This window comes from Hibiscus syriacus, unplaced genomic scaffold, assembly GCF_006381635.1.
Source record: "Hibiscus syriacus cultivar Baekdansim isolate YM2019G1 unplaced genomic scaffold, ASM638163v2 tig00110816_pilon, whole genome shotgun sequence".
NCBI lineage: Eukaryota > Viridiplantae > Streptophyta > Magnoliopsida > Malvales > Malvaceae > Hibiscus > Hibiscus syriacus.
The window spans coordinates 260,233-279,089 of record NW_024062873.1 but is presented as its reverse complement, the minus strand read 5'-3'; the positions used below and the strand labels follow the sequence as shown (position 1 = coordinate 279,089).

General features: G+C 36.9%; 1 protein-coding gene and 1 pseudogene across 1 annotated transcript; both read right to left on the bottom strand.

Annotated features, from left to right (window-relative positions):
- Window positions 1-337: 337 nt before the first annotated feature.
- LOC120141936 lies at window positions 338-6,115 on the bottom strand (annotated as a pseudogene).
- Window positions 6,116-14,143: 8,028 nt separating this feature from the next.
- LOC120141935 (probable methyltransferase PMT21) lies at window positions 14,144-17,924 on the bottom strand. The gene is given in 9 exon segments (XM_039156693.1): window positions 14,144-14,593; window positions 14,714-14,791; window positions 14,908-15,580; window positions 15,737-15,947; window positions 16,118-16,313; window positions 16,413-16,524; window positions 16,527-16,560; window positions 16,644-16,952; window positions 17,903-17,924. Coding segments are annotated over 8 exon segments (1,815 nt in total). The 5' UTR covers window positions 16,932-16,952; window positions 17,903-17,924; the 3' UTR covers window positions 14,144-14,370.
- Window positions 17,925-18,857: the final 933 nt, after the last annotated feature.

The following is an 18,857-nucleotide window of genomic DNA, read 5'->3' as shown; positions in this document are numbered from 1 at the left end:
TGGCAGCTTTGTTTTCAGGGGGCCTTTTTTTTACCACCTCACGAGACCTTCCGGAGGCATTTGAGATTTGAATATTTGGGTCGGGAACTATGGTATCCACTGTTGTTTTGTTTGTTATTTTGTAATACCAAATTTGGTAGTTGGAGAAATGAAATTCAAATTGTTGTTTTGTTGGTTATAATTACTACAAATTTGTGCTTACATATTACACCAAACCCTGTCTATGACTGCCAAGGCTACTATGTTCTTCGGTTACCTTTGAAGCTGGACCTCTGAGATCTCTTATTTCCTCAAATCGCAAAGGAGAAAAGAAAAAATATCAACACACAAAACAAGATTTGACAAACTGGAACTTTATTTATCAAAGCAAAGGTCAAAGACAGCAAACTTGTCTCTTATTTGTCAAAGAAAACACTCAAACGGAAGACATAAAACCAACACTCACTCGTTTCGATATTTGGACTCCATCGATCCATAATACCAACGATTATTTATTATAGAAACCATGACGCTAGGGCACAACAACATTATATGCTGCTACTTTTTCCTGGTGATTCAAGTATCACATGAATAGGGTATAACAAACGGATCATACACCACAGTCCACTGAACCCCAACCTTTATAGGAGTGCCTCAATTGCGCAACATATGGCCGCCGATGCCCAATTGTCACATTTGCCAACTTATCCTCTACATCAGCAGCTCCAACGGCATTCCAATCCTTGTTGATGGATGCACCAACTGGACCAAAAATTATATTTTCACGTCAATTCCATATACCAAACCACACAGACTAACAGGAAAAAATTTCAAGATCCAACCATAATATTATTCAACACCCAAAATGTGTATATCATTACAGAAACTGAACAATTTTATTGCTATCAATAAGCACAACTATGGATCAACTTTAACCCTATATATAGTCCCATTCCCCTTGTTACCAAAGGGGTGCTAATATACAGAGACAAATACTCGTAGTCACAATATGATTGAATCTGGATTAAAAGAAAAGAAAAAAAGAAACAATGACCATTCAATATAATATAATATGCTTACATGGACTCTTTCTTCCTGGTGGCAGATACCTTGGTTGTCTGCTATAGCTCTTCAAGGACTTGTCATTCCTTCTAAGATCCTTTAATAAAGAAGGATCATATTTAGATGCAATGTACAAAAACACTACTAGATAAGCAGAAAAACTAAGGCATATAAGATTACAATTACCTGATTAACCATGTCCAGCGGGCGTTGCACACCTGCAAGAACCAACCATTAGTAGAGAATCCCACCGTATAAAATCTTAATGGGTTACAATTTGGACAGAGTAACAAGGTAATGATTAATTGCTCGATCAAAAAAGCAATAGTGACAATTTAATTGCTAAAACCATAACTGAGCAAGGAGACTCAAACTAAATGCAGAAGAGCAGTTTGTTTATAGCCATATTACAAACATAGCAAGAAAACTTGATGTATTCATCATGTGCATGTACTATATCCAACATAAAAAATGAAGTATTTAGGCATTATCACACTCTAAATTCCATTACCTGTGCCCAAAGATGCACTTGTCTTCACTCTGGAATGATTGTCAGTTAGCTTTGCACTAGGTAGAGACCCAGAGAATCTCCTACTTGATTGTCGTTCCAATGTTCCTTTCTCCCCAACTAAGCATGCAATTTAAAAAAAACAAATAAATTAAGCCAGACAACAGCCTCCTCCAAAAGAAAAACCAAAGGGGAGCAAATTGGTGAGTCTCAAACAAACCTGATGGAGGAGTTCTAGACACAGCAGCTCTGGGACGAAGAGAGGGTGGAACATAATAACAACTCTGCAAATCAAGGGGAAGTTATTTTAGGAGAGCCCTAGCTACAACATGATTGTCATTCTGACTTCATTAAAGAACATCACAACAATATTAAGAACACGCGAGTAACTATAAAAGACACACAACCTGAAAGAATGGATGTCGAAGGGCCTCAGCAGCCATTGGCCTTTTGCAAGGATCCCATGAACAGAGAGACTAAAAACAAGCAGCAAAGCAACAGTCAATTTCCCATGAAGCAATCCCATCAAGAGACACAAAAGGCAACAGAGAGCAGAAATGCACTTAACAGTAATAAGGTTAATTGCATCATCACTTGCTGATGGTACCAACGTGGACAGATGCACACCAGGGAGCTTCAACGTTCAACAGTAAGATTTAAAAATATCTTAGATTACAGTCACTCATAAGAAAATCCACACTAAGTGTACATTGGTAAAGAAAACTTCAAATTATGCTATGAAACTAATAACCATGCAATCACAATTCAGGGAGAGTAAGACCTGTGGGAACCGGTAGTTTATAGCTCTTGCAAGGTTAAGACCATCAGACCACAAATCCTTAGTTGGAGTACCTATTACACTGCAAATTTTGTAGATTTCATCTGCTTCGCTGCATGCATAATGAAAGGTAAGCATCAATCCTGTGAACAGCCAGGCAAATACTCGTAGTTTCCAAACAAATAACAAAAGATAAATAGATAAAACTAATGCATATCTAAGCTCGCTGCACAATCTCAAGGAGGTGTTCACAGCACAAAAAGAAATTATAAGAACATACCTGGAACCAGGAAAAAGAGGACGTAACGTGAACAATTCAGCCATTATTGCACCCATTGCCCACATATCTGAAAGCAAAGAGAAAAAATAATCAGGACTGCGAGCATTTCCACTCTTAAGTGAATCAGTACTGATTGCACTGAAAACTCACCAACTTTTGAAGAATATTGGTATGATTGAAGAGTATTTCAGGGGCGCGATACCTAAAGAAGTCAACACTTGGTTGTAATAAATATAAAAAAAACAGAAAAGGTGGAAAATCAATTAAATCCTCAAGTATCAAACTAACCAGCGTGTTGACACATATTCAGTGTATGGAGGATCTGAACTAATTTCCCGCGCAAGACCGAAATCGGCAATTTTGATTATATCTCTAGTAACCAACAGATTCTCTGGAAAGAACATGGCAGTTAGTTGCATAATATTTCTTTGAGAAAATATAAGATAAATAAACATGAATTCTGCAGGCAAAATTTACATCCTGTACCTGGCTTTAGGTCACGATGAAAATATCCACACTGGTGCATGTATGCAAGACCTTGAAAGACTTGGAAACACCAATTTCTGATTTCAACTTCTGAAAAAAGCTTTTCTCTGTCTTTCATAAGTTGGTAGAGATTGAATTCCTGGAATATTTGCATGTTTTGAGAAAAGTAATTAAAGCCCCAAAGAACATAGAGCAAATTATAACAAAAACACAAGCTGTCACTTACCATATATTCAAACACAAAGTACAGAATGTTATTTTCCCTGATGACTTCCTTTAGCTTTACAATATTGGGATGACTCATTCTCCTCAGTGACTGCCAAATGAGAGACTATCATGCATATGAAAAAGAAGAGCAAAAACAGAAGAAAGTGACTCATATTACCTTAACTTCTCTCAGATTCACACACTCTTCCCATGTGTGATATTTCTTCTTCATTTTCTTAATTGCAACCTTCAAAACAGAATATATTAAAAAAATAATGCATCAGAGTCAACACATTTAAAGATATATGTTTTTACAATTTTAAATAAATATGATTGTTGCATACTCACAACTTCACCAGACAGCTTATTAATAGCTCGCCATACACTACCAAACGTTCCGTCACCAACTTCCTTAATTATCTTGTACCTAATACATTCAAAAGTGATAAGCAGAACTAGCAGAAAATAAATACTATTTAGGCATCCCAGATAAAACAACATACCTCTCCATTTTCTTGCAGAAGAAAAAGTAGCCCTTGCTTTATTCAAGAGATGTATAAGAAACAACGATAATCGTATGGAATATATCTTCAGTAGAAGATTTTTTGTATTAGAAACAATAGAACATTAACAAACTGTGTTGCTGGTCTTCTCAGTTAATCGATTTCCTCAAGCAACATGCAAAAGCATAAAACCATAAATATTATGGTTGATGGGATTCATAGCTTTATTTGTTACTAAATCCATATCTTCAAGTAGAGAACAGGGCATCAAAGGAAGGAACGGATGAGCTCCGCACAACATGCTTACAGGAAGCAACCAGAATGAATGATTTGCTTTATTAAACAGGAATGATCCAAAGTTCAAGATACTCTCACTTGGTTTAAAAACTTAATCGCCGTCAACTCATCTAGGCTAAATAGAAACTGTTGCAGAAAGCTCAATACACCGATATTCATTACTAATCAGTATCCATCAGGAGCAACAACAGAAAATTGATTGCGAACTAAGCTGCTAAAGTTTAAGATGAAACTTTCAACAGTCTACCATGAGTGTTCAGACCTGTGACAATAGAAGAATGATTAGAAAAATAAGTTAAAGGTTATAAAAGGCACAAATAGTTGATAGATATAATAAAACAAGATTATGCAAAGATATAGAGCACCTGAAAGGCATTTTCCCAAAATCTTCAACCGGATGCAGTATCATCAATTCACTGCAAATAAAATATTTAGATCCTACCTATATGATTTTTAATCAAACAGATGAAAAAACTGCTTACTTGAAGAAGTTTGCTAAAGATCCAACACCTATCTCAGAAGAAACTAGCATTCCAACTCCAGTGTTAAGTTAAGTGTTAAAAAGATATAGGGGACTAGGTGCAGTTGACAAAGGAAACCAAAAGGAAATCTCCATGAACAAGAAACCGCCAATCGCGCACTTCTTGGACTGAAAACACTCGGAAAAGGTAGCAATTTGACCAGAAACACACTTTTTCCATGTCTTGAAAAGGAAAGTAAATCACTTTAAATCCAACTCAGGTAAAACCTAACATTAAAACAATATAAATTGAAACTTTTAGTTAAGATATATCTAACCAGGGCACACAAACAAATATGATACACTAAATTCTACTACAAAATGAGAAAATAACACAATCTCTCGTGAACAATACTGAAATTGAACGTATGACTGCTTGTGAATAAAGGGATGGAAGAAAAGTATCACTCAGAAAAGAGTAAATGCTAATTCAAGAACACGATTTGCATAATGCAACTGTGTACAAAAAAGTGGAATAATATTCATCTTACAAAGAGAATTATCCACACAAAAAATAAAAGGATGAGGTTAGGATGAATAGAGCAATATTCAATCAACAATTTTCAAATTAGCCGCAACTCAGCAGAACAGATAAATTATACCCAATTCTAGATAACAACGATGGCTCAAGGGTTGTTGGCGCCTGGCGTTTATGATATTAATGATGATTTATGAAAAATCAAACATGCAGGAAATCCCGTATAACAAACATCATGAAACAGCAACGAATTAATTTAGGAAGAGAACAACAAATCCCAATATATTTTCTCATAAATCAAACAAGCAAACCCTTATCGGTAAAAAAGCCTAAAGAATATGAATCCGTAATTATTGCATGCGGGAAAACATAGTATAGATACGCATAAATCAATGGATAGATCCAATTGAAAAGAGCCCTAATCTACCCCAAACACGAAAAAAAATAAGAGGAAAAAAAAAGAATGAAAAGATTTAATATTGGCAGATCTAGGTCAAAAGAGATGACGATGATGATGTTTCTAGAAAACAACGATGGTTCAAGGTTTGTTGGCGGTGATGATGTTAATGATTATTTATGAAAAATAAAACATGCAGGAAACCCCGTGAAACAAGCATCATGAAACAGGAACAGGAACGGATTAATTTAGGAAGAGAGCGACAAATCCCAAAATATTTTCTCATGAATCAAACACGCATGCCCGCATTGGTAAAATCACCTAAAGCAATAGGAATATGTAGTTATGACATGCGGGAAAAACAAAGTATATATAAGTATAAATCGAAGAATAGATACAATTGAAAAGAACCTTGATCTACACCAAACGCGAACAAAATCAGAGAAAAGAAGAAGGAAACGATATAATCGTGGCAGATCAAAGTCAAAATAGATGAACGGAGAAACCTGAAGATGAAGCGGTATAAACACCGTCGCCAAGGACGGGAGGAGGTGGAATCCAGAGCGTCGGTACTTCTCTGTCGCAAAAGTAGAATTTTGTGGGAGTTTAGAATTATGACGCAAAATATTGAATCGCCTTTGCTTTAATACTGCAATTCGTTGAGGCGGGGGTTCGCCTTGGGTGTGAACAAAGAAAAAACTTAATTTTGGGGTCATTTTATAAAATTTTATTATTTAAGGAAACACATAAGTGGTCAACGAAGTTTTAGAAAACTTGTATTCAAGTCACAAACCTTTAAAATTTATAATATCATCATTGAATTTTTAATTCGCTTTCGTTGAGATAATTGCTGTTAAAAATTACCGATATGATACATTAGAGTCATCTTCTTCCCCAAAAAAAATTAATTTTCTTAGGCTAACGGCAGTCGCTAATCTCTTTTTGCATATATCACCATCGTTTGACGTTCTTTTTATCTTCGTTGTCATTGAACACAATACTCATCACCATATTCAAAAGCTTCACTATTATTTTATCCAAATCTAAAACACAATTAAAACTCCCTCACCATCCAACCCCATTAGATTTCAACAACTTCCACTTTTTACGTCAAAATTATTCTAATAAAACTTCAATAGAATGAAGAGATGTAATAATACAAATTTGATATAGCCCACACAAATTACAGTGTTGGTGCTCTTTCTACAACTTTTATCATAATTATCTTACAAATAATATTAAATGATTATTAAACGGTTTTATCAATTCTAGTAATACCTCATTCATTATTCAGTTACGACAATCATTTACGATGTCAAGAAATCACAAATTGTATCTTAGTAATTTTTAACGATAGTGATCATAATGAAAATGAATTAAAAGTTTTAAAAGTTTAATGGCCAAAATGCAAAAATCATATAAATTCGGAGACCATTTACGTAATTTATCATATATATTGAAATTGTGTGTCATTATTGCGTGTCACTTTCGTTATTCTCTACGCTACGATGGGCTTTCCTCCTATGATTTTTCCCGTATTGTTTGGTACTAACTGTTATATGTACAAATCATTTCCATCTTAAATAGTATTAAGTTTTATTCAGTCAAAATTTTGTATTTATTTATCTGATATTATTTTTAAATGTTTTAAATTATTTTTTATTCTTTTATAATATATTAAGAAGGAGATGGAGAGGCGGGGTCGAGGTCTGAAATGGCATACGGTGTTCGTGATAATGTGAGCAAAAGGATTCACTCTGAATCCCTAAAGGAGTCGTTCTAGGCCTATGGAGTGGTGATCGATGTCTTTGTAGCGTATAGTAGCAGACGAAGAATTGCAGCCGATTCACCTTTTGCTTTTGTTAGGTTCAGAAGCAAATATGAAGCAGACTCAGCTGTTCGTAGAGCTGACGGTAGGATCATGGACTGCTTTAAGATTAGAGTTTTTCATGATAACAAGGGAGCTTCTAAATTTTAGAGGTTTGAGGCTGTCAGAAGCAACAAGAAAGTTTGGAAGCCTTCGTTAAGGGATTCCAGGTCTTTTAAGGCAGTAGTTCGAGGGGCTGTCGTAGGGAGATCTAAGGAGCATGTTGATGTTATTCAGTAATCTCTCTCTTCAGGTCTGAATAATGTGATTCATGTCATTATTGATGATGGTATAGCTTCGAGGGCAGTTCCAGAGGATGGTGAGGTTAATAGATTAATCAGTATTGCGAAGAAGGAGGTTTCGTGGAGAAATTCTTGTCTGGTGGGGAAATAAAAAGTATGTACAATGTAGATATTATTAAGACAGCTTTTAGTGTAGAAGGGTTTGACGTGAAGGTAAGTATTTGGCATGATTTGCTGGTTGTCATTCAATTCAAACATGAAACTGCTCGTCAGGTGTGCTGGTCCAACAGAGAGGTTTGGGTTTCTCGGTGGTTTGATGAGCTAGAATTGCTGGAGGGTTATGAGAACAAAGGTAGATTCAATGTATGGATTTTGTTGTCGGGTGTTCCATTAACAGTGTGGAGTGAAAAATTATTCTTAGAGTTGGGTAGTTTGTGGGGTAAAGTGTTGAAGATCGATAAAGAAACTAGTAATCGATCAAGGTTTGATATTGCAAAGATTTTGTTGGAAGTTCAATTCGCTTCAGATATTCGGAGAAATTTTTCATTGTTTGCAATGGAAGAGTCTATTCCATCAAAATTGCAACGAAATATTAGGAGGAAATTAGAATGTTTATAGATGGCTCGATGCCGGGCGGAGGCGAGTGGTGCTCAGACGCAGTGGAAGCGAGTTTAGTTCCATCGAGAGAAGAAGAACATGTGCATAGTATTGGTTATGAGGCTGATTATAATATGGTTTCTTCCCATACTGCAATCTGTCAGAGGAGTCAAATTTCCAACAGACTGGAGGTAGGTAGTAGGGGGCTCGAGGAGGATGAGGTGGAAAAAGGGGTTGTTGTGGTCGAGTCTCTGCACGAGGTTCCCATTCTAGTTAATAATGGGCCCAATTTTATGTATGCAAATGATAGTGTTGGGCTCATGGCCCTTAATCATGATGTTGGGCACGAGTGGCATAATCAATCTTTATCCAACAGCTCAAGGCTTTTGGATATTCCAATCGAAGAGGTATCTTCTTTGGGATTAGGGGGTGAGGGTATTTTTCCATCTTTACGCGGGACGTTTTTGGCTCAGTCAGTGAAGCCTATTCAGAATTCTTCCATATCAAAAGACTTTGTTTTTTCTTCAAGTACTGACGAAGGTATCATTGGGGCAGAAAAGTTTAGTATTGCTAAAAGTGTTGCTCCAAAAAGAAAGAAGAAAAGTACGAGAAGGTGTCATGTGACTCAGTCAGTCAGAAGGGGTTCGGGTGTACGAGGTTGTTCGACGAAGGAAACTCCTGCTGATCCAGTGGGCTTAGAAAAAGAAGCGATGGAAACGTTTTCTGTTGGTGAGGCTCTGGGAGTTGTTTTTACTGGTTCAAAAGAGAAGGTGATTCAAAGACTGGAGCAGATTGAGCTCTCGGGTAAGTTCTGATTTTGATTGGGTTTCTGTTATATTTTTCCGTATGTGTGCTCGTTTATTATGGATTGTAGTTTTTCAGTTATTAGTTGGAATGTGAGAGGTTTGGGAAAAAGTCTTAAATGTAGAGCCATCAGCCGAGTTTTAGAGTATAATAAGCCTAGTATAGTGTTCCTTCAGGAATTGAAAGTGGGCGTGATCTCTGATTCAGCTGATCGGGTGTTTAAGGGCAGAATTGACAGGGGTCTTATTTTTGAGCCATCTGTAGGAGCCTCGGGAGGTATTATATCTTTATGGGATCGAGATATTTTTGAGATGAAGAGCAAGGTTACCCATAGGCGAATTGTTACGGTTAAAGGCAGCCTGTTGATTAACAATATGGAGATTGGTTTTGTAAACGTTTATGGGCCTAATTCTCAAAGTGACAGATATGATTTTTTCGACCAAATTAATTATGTAATTTCAAGCTTAAATTGCCCAATTGTTGTGGGAGGGGATTTTAACGTGGAAAGGTTTGTCTCTGAAAGAATTGGGGCTTCTGATTTTCCTGTTGCGAGGAGAATTTTTGAAGATTTCATCTCTCGGTGGGAGTTGCTTAATGTTCCAATTATGGGCAGTCGATTCACTTGGTTTAGGGGCGGGCCGGTTACAGCTGCGAGTAGACTGGATAAAATTTTGATTTCTCCTGAGATTGCTTGCTTATTTCTGGGACTGGTGCAGTTCACTCTTCCAAGGAGTGTATCAGACCATAATATGGTTTTCTTGAAAGTTAAAAAACGTAGAAAAATTATTCGGCCATTTAAATGGTTCAACCATTGGAGTGAAGATTTCATTCTTGTTGGTAGAATCAAGGATGTATGGGAGTTGAATAGAGGCAAAAACATTATGCAGTCCCTGTGCTTACTAAGGTCGTGACAAAAGATAGAGCAAGATCAGTTCGTGATAGTAATCTCGTCAACGTGGAAATCATTGGGAAACAAATTAAAGAATTAGAAAGTAAATGTATTTCGAACCCCTTATCTAATTCTGTTCAATCCGATCTTGTTGCTTTGAAGGCTCGGTTGTGGGCCATTTTACGGAAAGAAGAACGAGAGTGGCTCCAAAAATCGAGACTTAGGTGGTTCAAAGAAGGTGATAGAAATACGAAGTTTTTCCATTTAACTACTTTTTATAGAGCAAGGCAGAACCATATTAACAAACTGAAGGTTCATAATTCGGTGTTAAAACGTCAAGATAGGATTCAACATGCTTTTGTTTCATACTTTAGGGGTTCCTTCAATGATGTGAAGACAATCCCTGTAAAGATATGGGATATTCCGGTTAAGAGATTGTGTATTGTCTCTAGAAGGTTCCTTGAAATCCCCTTTTTTGAAGAAGAGGTTTGGTTCGTAATTAATTCGTCAGATGGCTTGAGAGCACCTGGCCCAGATGGCTTTACCTTGGATTTTTTCAAAAAATTCTGGATGGTTATTAAGGAAGATGTCATGTTGTTTTTTTCTGACTTTTACTGGGGCAAAGTTGAGGATACTACTTTTAATAAATCTTTTATCGCCCTTATTTCGAAGGTTGGTGAGGCAGCTAATCCAGAGGAATTTAGACCAATTTCTCTGGTGGGGAGTTTGTATAAAATAGTATCTCGGATTCTGGCTAAGAGAATGGCTTGTTGTCTCAAAGAAGTGCTTGGGGAAAATCAGTTCGCCTTTATTTCAGGTAAGCAGATTGCAGATTGTGTACTGATAGCTAACGAAGTCATTGACGACCTTTCCAAGAGGAAAAAAGAATTTGTGCTATTTAAGGCTGATTTTAGTAAAGCGTATGATACCGTCGATTGGAATTTCCTGAATTTTATTCTTAAGAAGATGGGTTTTGGCAAAAGGTGGATAAGTTGGATTCATTTATGCATTTCGACCTCTTCTATTGCTGTTCTTGTAAATGGTTGCCCTTCGGACAATTTTTCAATAAAGAGAGGCCTTAGGCAGGGCAGCCCCTTATCTCCTTTGCTTTTTAATATTGTTGGGGAGGCGCTAAGTGGATTGTTAAAGAAAGCGACAGAAATTGGGTTGTGTGAAGGTGTTGGAATTGGGTCGGGAAGTATAGATATTTCTCATATCTAATTTGCTAATGATTTATTGGTATTTTCTTCTGCTAACGTTTTGAGCTTACAAAATTTCAGTCGTGTTCTAAAAATCTTTGAGCTGGCTGCAGGTTTGAAATTAAATATGAAGAAAACTAAGATTTTTGGTATCAATGTTGACGATAGCAGGATCTCTAGTTGGGCGTCTTCAATTAATTGCGGATGTTCTTCTCTCCCTACGACTTACTTGGGTCTTCTGCTAGGGCACAAAAGGAATTTGAAGTCTCTTTGGCATCCAGTGCTGGAAAAAATTCAGTCTCATTTACAAAGTTGGAAATCTAAAGTTTTATCTTTTGGGGGCAGCTTACTCTTATTAGATCAATGTTATCTAATCTCCCTGTTTATTTCATGTCTTTATTCCCTATTCCTAAGGGCGTTGCTGACTCTATTGATAAAGTCATCGCCTCTTTCGTCTGGAAGGGTAATTCGGAGAGAGAAATTCATTGGTTAAATTGGAAATCTGTTTATGGTCTGAAATCTCATAGGGGTCTGGGTATCTTTGATGCTCTAACCAGAAATCGAGCTCTGTTAAATAAGTGGGTTTGGCATTTTAGCGAGGAGAATGATAGCCTTTGAAAAAAAATCATAGTTGCTAAGTACAATTACGGTCCTTTTGATATTTTGCCAAAAGAGGTTTATTCGCGTAATTCTTCTTGGGTTTGGCGTAACATTGTCAATCCGGTGCCTTCTCATGTGGGGACTGTGTGTGATGATTTTATATGCATTATGGGAAATAGAGAGAAAATCGATTTTTGGAATGATCGGTGGTCTAATTTGATCTCTCTTAAAGCATCCTTCCCCAGAATTTTTGGATTGGTTGTTAAAAAATCTGGAAAGATATCTGATTTTGGGCTTTGGATGAATGGTGTTTGGGAATGGAAGATAGATCTTAGGAGGGGTCTTTTTGATTGGGAAATTCCTCTTTGGTCGCATTTCTTGGAGGTTATTAATCTAGCTGCTAGTTCAGCTCCTGCTCACGATAAATTAAAATGGGTGGGCTCCGCTGATGGAAGATACACCCCAAAATTTTATTGTCATTCTGTTACTTCCGAAGGTAAATTAGTCGATCCAATTTGACAAGTTGTATAGTGTAAATTAGTTCCTCCAAAAGTGTCTGGGTTTGTTTGGAAAGCAGTGCATCAAAGGTTGCCGGTTATTCCTGAACTGGTGAAGCGGGGAGTTCATGTTTCTGATCAGATTTCTTGTTCATTCTGCAATAGTTTTCCAGAATATATTAATCATATTCTGGTTCATTGCGAGAGTTCATGGCAGGTTTGGCAACGCTGGTGTTCCGTGTGGCATATTTGTATGGTTTTTCCTTCGAATGTTAGAGATTTGTTGCAGGTTTGGTGTTCTCAAAAAATTAAAAAGTCTTTACAGGATCTATGGTCTATCGGATTCTTCGGTATTATATGGAATTTATGGTTGTGCCATAAAAGCAGGTTCCATGGCAAGTATTTCTCGGCTGATCAGATTTTCTTCTCGGTTATGGTTCAGATAGGTGTGTGGGCTAATGTGCTTTGGCCCTTGTTGGTTCCGAGCATTCAAGATTTTGTCCGTTGCCTCGATTCTATTTTGTTTGGTTGAAGATGTTAGTAGTGGGATTTTTCTGATATGTGTTTGTTATGATAGTTATTCAACTCTAGTTTTTTGTATTGTGTTTGCTGGTGGACGTCTGCTCTGAAACGTGGGCTCGTTGTTGGGTTCGTGCGCTCTCGGTGCTGTGGCTGATCATTTTCGAGCATGCGTCCTGGAAGCTTCAATTTCTTTTTCTCTGTGTGGTCGTGCATTTGGTTTTCTGGTGCAATTGCTAGTTGATTTGTTATCCCTTCAATCGTTGCTGTTTTTCTTTTTCTCGGTTGGTTGAATTGGGTTGGCTGTGTTGTCTTGAGCAGTTTTTTCTGTTGGAAATATGGCAGTGGGTGCAATTAGGGAGCTGGTGTTTTGTTGGATGTTCTTCTAGCTCCGTTCTGGTTGATGGTGGTGGTTAGTTCAGGTCGTGGGTTGTGTGGAAGGGTCTGTTGCTTGTGTATGATCCTTTCGATTTTCTTTTTTCATTCCTGTCGTTAGTTTAAGTTGGAACGGTTCTGAACTGGCCTACGGTTCGTTGTTTGGCTAGAGTTCGGATTGTTTGTTGTTAAAGTATTGTTTGTTTTTAGATCCTTTCCACCTCAAGGTATTCTCTTTTTCATCCATTTAGGATTAGGAGATTTTTTAATGAGGTCCTTGAGGTGGTGTATTTTGTACCCTTTTATACAAAGTACCCTCTTTCAATAAAAAAATTTAAATTTATACTCGAATATCAATATATAATATTTTATTGCATGTAATTATCTAATTAAGCATATTCGCATCCATTATAATCAAACAAACTATAAATATATAAATGTGCAAAAAAAATAAAATAATTGATTTTATATGACAACCTGAATCCAACTAAGTATTCTACGTGTAGCTCTGTAGGTATTCTCTCGCCTTACAAATCAATACGTAATTTACCCACTTGCCGGTCGGGACGGCGCAGGACTTTGGCTCCACCACAATGGAAGAATTGTGGTTTAGTCCCTTCAAATTTTATGAAATTTATGTTGATACAATAGTAAAATTACACTTTAACTTCCTTAAAAGTCTATAATTTAAATTTGACTCCTCCATACATATTTCAGGTTAGCGCTGCTGACGACGACTACTGGAACCCAGGAATTGTCAATTCTGAACCATAAATAGACATAATGACAAAAATTACTCATAACATCCTACTATATTCATTTTAATTTTTATTTATTTTTAGAACATTTTAACTTTAACATTTTATTTTAAAATAAAAAAAAACTTTTTCGTGAATAAAACTAAAATATAAAACCAATATAACTATTTAAAAAAAACGTTAAGGATATTTTTTAACATTATAAACAAATATAAATGTTCAGAAAGCAGACGGTGTTGACTTATACTTGAAAAATCACAATGGGGAAGCAAGTGACCAAATAACAATATCTCCACAATCATGGGAGAAAGAAAATAAGGTCTATATAAAGATAAATCATAGGCGAGGACTGTGAAACAATAGATGCCTTAGAAAGAATATATCTATAACTAAAGTAAATCATATTATTGGGAGTCTAATTCTCCAATTGACGAATATGAATTTAGAGGTTCTCCATTTGTATGGATTAAATGTATCATGGAACTTCCTTGTCAGCTCCAATGCTCGGAAGAATAACACCATTTTCGGTCATCTCGAACTGCTGTTGGAGGAATACCAGAGCTTTTTCTGGCAAACTAATACCTTCTCCTTGGTTACGCCGTATTCGGTGTCTTCTTTGCGGCAGCTCCACCTCAATCCCTTTGCAATGTTGGCAATTGCATCGACAAAAAAGCTGGATTCCCGAATTAACGCATACCCCTTTGGCCGCAGGATTCGGTCCATCTCCAGGAGCACATATTTCATATCACACCTGGCAAAACCAACAATGTTTTGAACCCATAACCAAGTGCAAAATGCAAAGGGAGTTCATTAAAAGTAGTAGCATTGGATCTGAAAGGACATCGGATGGGAAAATACACTCGATATCTACCTTTGGCTCTCGGCAGTGAAGAGGCCATCAAGGTGAAGAAGGTCATATGTCCGAGGATATGTTGAAAATGCTTCGCACCTGGAAAAAATGTGCAACAGATTAGACACCATGACGAACAATCGTGTCACGGCATCCAAGCAATCCGGTAATGCATGCCTAGGATTCAGATTTCATATAAGTGCATCTGAAATTACCAATCATGATAAGTTCCAATAAGACCCCGATCATAGACCACTGGAAGTGTGTTGGCAGCATAGGAAGAGACAACATTCATGACCCACAAGGGATCGTCGATAACAGCTGCAGCGAAACCTCCGTAAACTGTATTCATGTCCATAACATTTCGTATCTCTTCGGTCCCAAGTGCAGGAAGTAACTTCTTGTAGTGCTTGGCTCGCACCTTCCACTTGCTGTCATCATGCTTTAAAGCACTGGCACTCCCACCCGGAATATTCGAGATGCGTTCAGGTGCAACTTGTAACCTCTCTGGCCACTTTGGCAGGGACCCCAAGGCTGATTTCTTAAGTTCTGGCTTTGGAACTACAATACACGGGCGGAGCGGAGTGTACCATGCTGAATCTGGTTCGAGACTGTCATCACACTTGGGTGGGTAGACATCCTCTGCAAGCTTATTGTAGCAGCTATTATCTGAAGATTTCTGCCACACGGCAATATTGTCCTTCTTGGCATACATTTTAAAGCACATTGAACTCAACAAGTCCAGCAACTTCTCATAATCCGATTTCTGCTCTTCAACAGTTGTGTTCCATCCACGCCAGCGGTTTTCGTAGTTTACAGGAGGACCAGACAAGACCCAAAAACCACCAGGACGGAGTATGCGATGAACTTCAAGGAGATATATTCCACCTGAAAGCAAGAGCATTTATTGTTTCAAAACTACAAGTGAGAACGCAAGGAGTGGCAGGTCGATATGAAAAGCAAAGCAAAGCAGTGCAAACTCTCAGGCCATCAAAGGAATATTATGGAAACAAATTTTAAGCTGAGCAGAAAATGATTATTTACCAAATTCAGTCCATGGGATGAGGCATCTTGAGCAATGAGCCATATCAAATGAACTTGAAGGGAAAGGAAGCCGCTGGGTAGAAATGACACCGAGGATCGCCGGTATTCCACGTTCTAGAGCAAACTGCACCTGAGCTTCATGATTATCTCTCGGCGCGAGTGAAACTGTCAAAACCCCGCGATCTAATAGATCACCTCCCCAACTAGCAACCTGTAAATACATCAATTAGAAGAGCATGCGGGAATTGGGAAGCAAAGAGATGGACAATCTGTTGTCTCCATAAGTCAATTTTAAATGCAGACAACAAATGCAACAGAGATACAAACATGTCTGGTTCGGGTTTAGAATGAGAAATCAACGAAACTAGAATTGCAACTCACCCCACAGCCAGTGTCAATAGCAGTTCGAACTGTGCCATCTTTAATTCCAGGAATCAGATCTTGCATCAAATCTACATATGCACCAACTCCTCTAGGGAACATAGTACCACCACCAGGGAACATGAATTTCTCCCCTTGTTTCCTCAACCAGTTCTGATTAGACTTCTGTTTATTAATCCAATTATACGGCACATTCCTGAAACCACATCAACATGTTAGTAACCACGTAAACTTAAGGCAAAGCGAATCAATCCTCTCAACGGAAATTAGCAAAGCTAGAAACTAGGTATAGTACCTGTACCAACATTGATCACGGCTCTTTGGCCATCTTATAGGTGGCTTATACCCATCAGGAGGTGGAACCAAGCATTGCTTCCTCTCTAACATTGGAGGACAATGTCGTTCAAGAATGTAAGCCGATGCGTACTATACTTTCTCCACCTCTGTAACAACCAATACAACTCATCAGCACAGCAATCTAACATTAAGCCGCACCAACATTATTAAACGAACAATCATGTTTTACCCTGGGATCAGTGCATGGAGTGTAATCCTGATAATCAGCGCTGCATTCCGGGAAAGCGACCGGTTTGATTTGAAGGGGGTTTACGGCAGGTTCCTTTGGAGAAGAAACAGTCTTGGAAACATCCTGCACTATCTGGCCCTCCATTCGGTTTTTCTCGGAACAGAAGATTCCACCAAGATAGAAAGAAAAACCACATAGCACAAGGACAAGTAATGTTGCAGGGACAATCTTGAAAGACTTGTCAGGTTGTACATGATATTTTCCATCTTTTCCATCTTTAAGCTTCATGGTTTCAGAAATAATTACTTACTGCAATTCAAAAGCACCAATCAGTCAAAAACAGAAAGAAAACAAACAAGTAAATGGATCTGGTTTGAACAAATTGTTTTGCAAAAACTTCAAAGAAACTCCATCAAATATGTGACATGAGGTGCACGTAATGATGATGGGTTAAATTTACAGTTGAGAAGGTCGAAAACCCAGAAAATTCTCAATCAGCGAAGGATGAAACAAATGTTAGCTTTCTAGTAGAGATCTGAGTAATGAGTACAAACCACACACCACTTCGAACTGCAATAATCAAATTTAATGTAGATCATGCTAGCAGATCCAGACCATAAAGACAAGACCTTGAAACTTGAAAGCCGTAAAACCAGAGATCTGGTGCCAACTTCCACCGACACATAATGCTACGCAAGTCACGCTACATTTATATATTTCACATGATATAGGGGCCCAACCCATACATAGCTTGGCATAATCATATTGTTCCGTACATTCTACATACCGATTCAAAAAGGCAACAGGGAAACTATGGATTTCCTACCCAGCATGGAAAAGAAAAAGGGTTCCCCCAAACTTTTTTTTCTTTAATCATTTACTTGGCATGGAAGAAAAGATTCAAATGATTTCATTGTCAGTGCAGGCCAATCACTTTTCTTTTCTTTCTTTTTTTTTGTTTTTTTATGACCAGAATTATCAATGGGTACATTGATCTAATGAACAGAGTACCAATGGGAATCTGCCATTATGCAGACCATGAACTCAGAATGCAAAACACCAAGAAAATTGGAAAAAAAATTCCTTGTAGTTTAGATTAAGTATAAGGTAAAACCAAGTCTCATCCACCAGCAAAACAAAAAAAGGCCAGATCTTTAGAGAGAACCCAGAACAAGAAACATCAAGTACAAAGAAACCATACAATAAAAAAAGGCAAACAAAGAGAGAAAAGAGTGAGTATCATGAGAAATTGTCTGTACCTTCAATCACTCTGCCTGCATTGAGTTACAAAAGAAGAAAAAACAAGAGAAAAAAGAAACCTTCTTTTGTCAAAGAACGACTATGACTTTGATGCAGAGAATTGCACTAAAAAGCCCTATGAGATGAAACCACTTGTGCTGAAACTTATAGGGAAACACGCTTATGCTGAAAGGGAAAAACAGCTCAAACCTTTTTTAAATAAGGTGTTGTCTTGTGAGGTTTCTACTCTCTTTCTCCCTTTGTTTCTGCCTCTCTGTCTAATCCCCAATCTTTACCACTTTTATTCTTTTCTTTTTTAATAATTGTACTTTTATTCTTTTCTTTTTTACTTTTATTCATATAATTTTCTAAAATTTTAAAGCTTTTACAAGTAAGATTACCAAATTTGAATATAATAATTGACATTAAATTTTAAAAAAGTTATAAGAGATATTCAATGAATACAATATTATTAATAATTCTATATTCATTTACGTTCAATTCAATAGTAGTTAAAATAAATAAGGAATTAAAATAAAATAATTTTAAAATAATAAATTAATATACATATGTAATACTAAAATAATCAAACAATATTGAAATTTATGTTATTTAATATCTAAATACATAATCAAAAACAATATAAAAATGAAAGAAAAAGGTAACATCTAAAATTTTATATCTAATCTAACCTTAAAAAATTTAAAATAATCAAAATTTTAATTTTAAAAACTATTTATTCAATTTAATTTAAAATTTTATTTATTTGATCTAATAAATTTCTTCCTTATCTTCAAAATTTTAACTGCTCATTAAATTTGAATATGTAAAAACCCATTTTTGGCTAAACCACCTATCAAGGACTCATGCTTTCATCCATCTTTTAGTTCAGCACTTTTCATTCAATTTACAAATGGTATTATCGCACTACAAGGCTCTCACTTCACAAAGTTTTGATTTTATACCTCAAATATC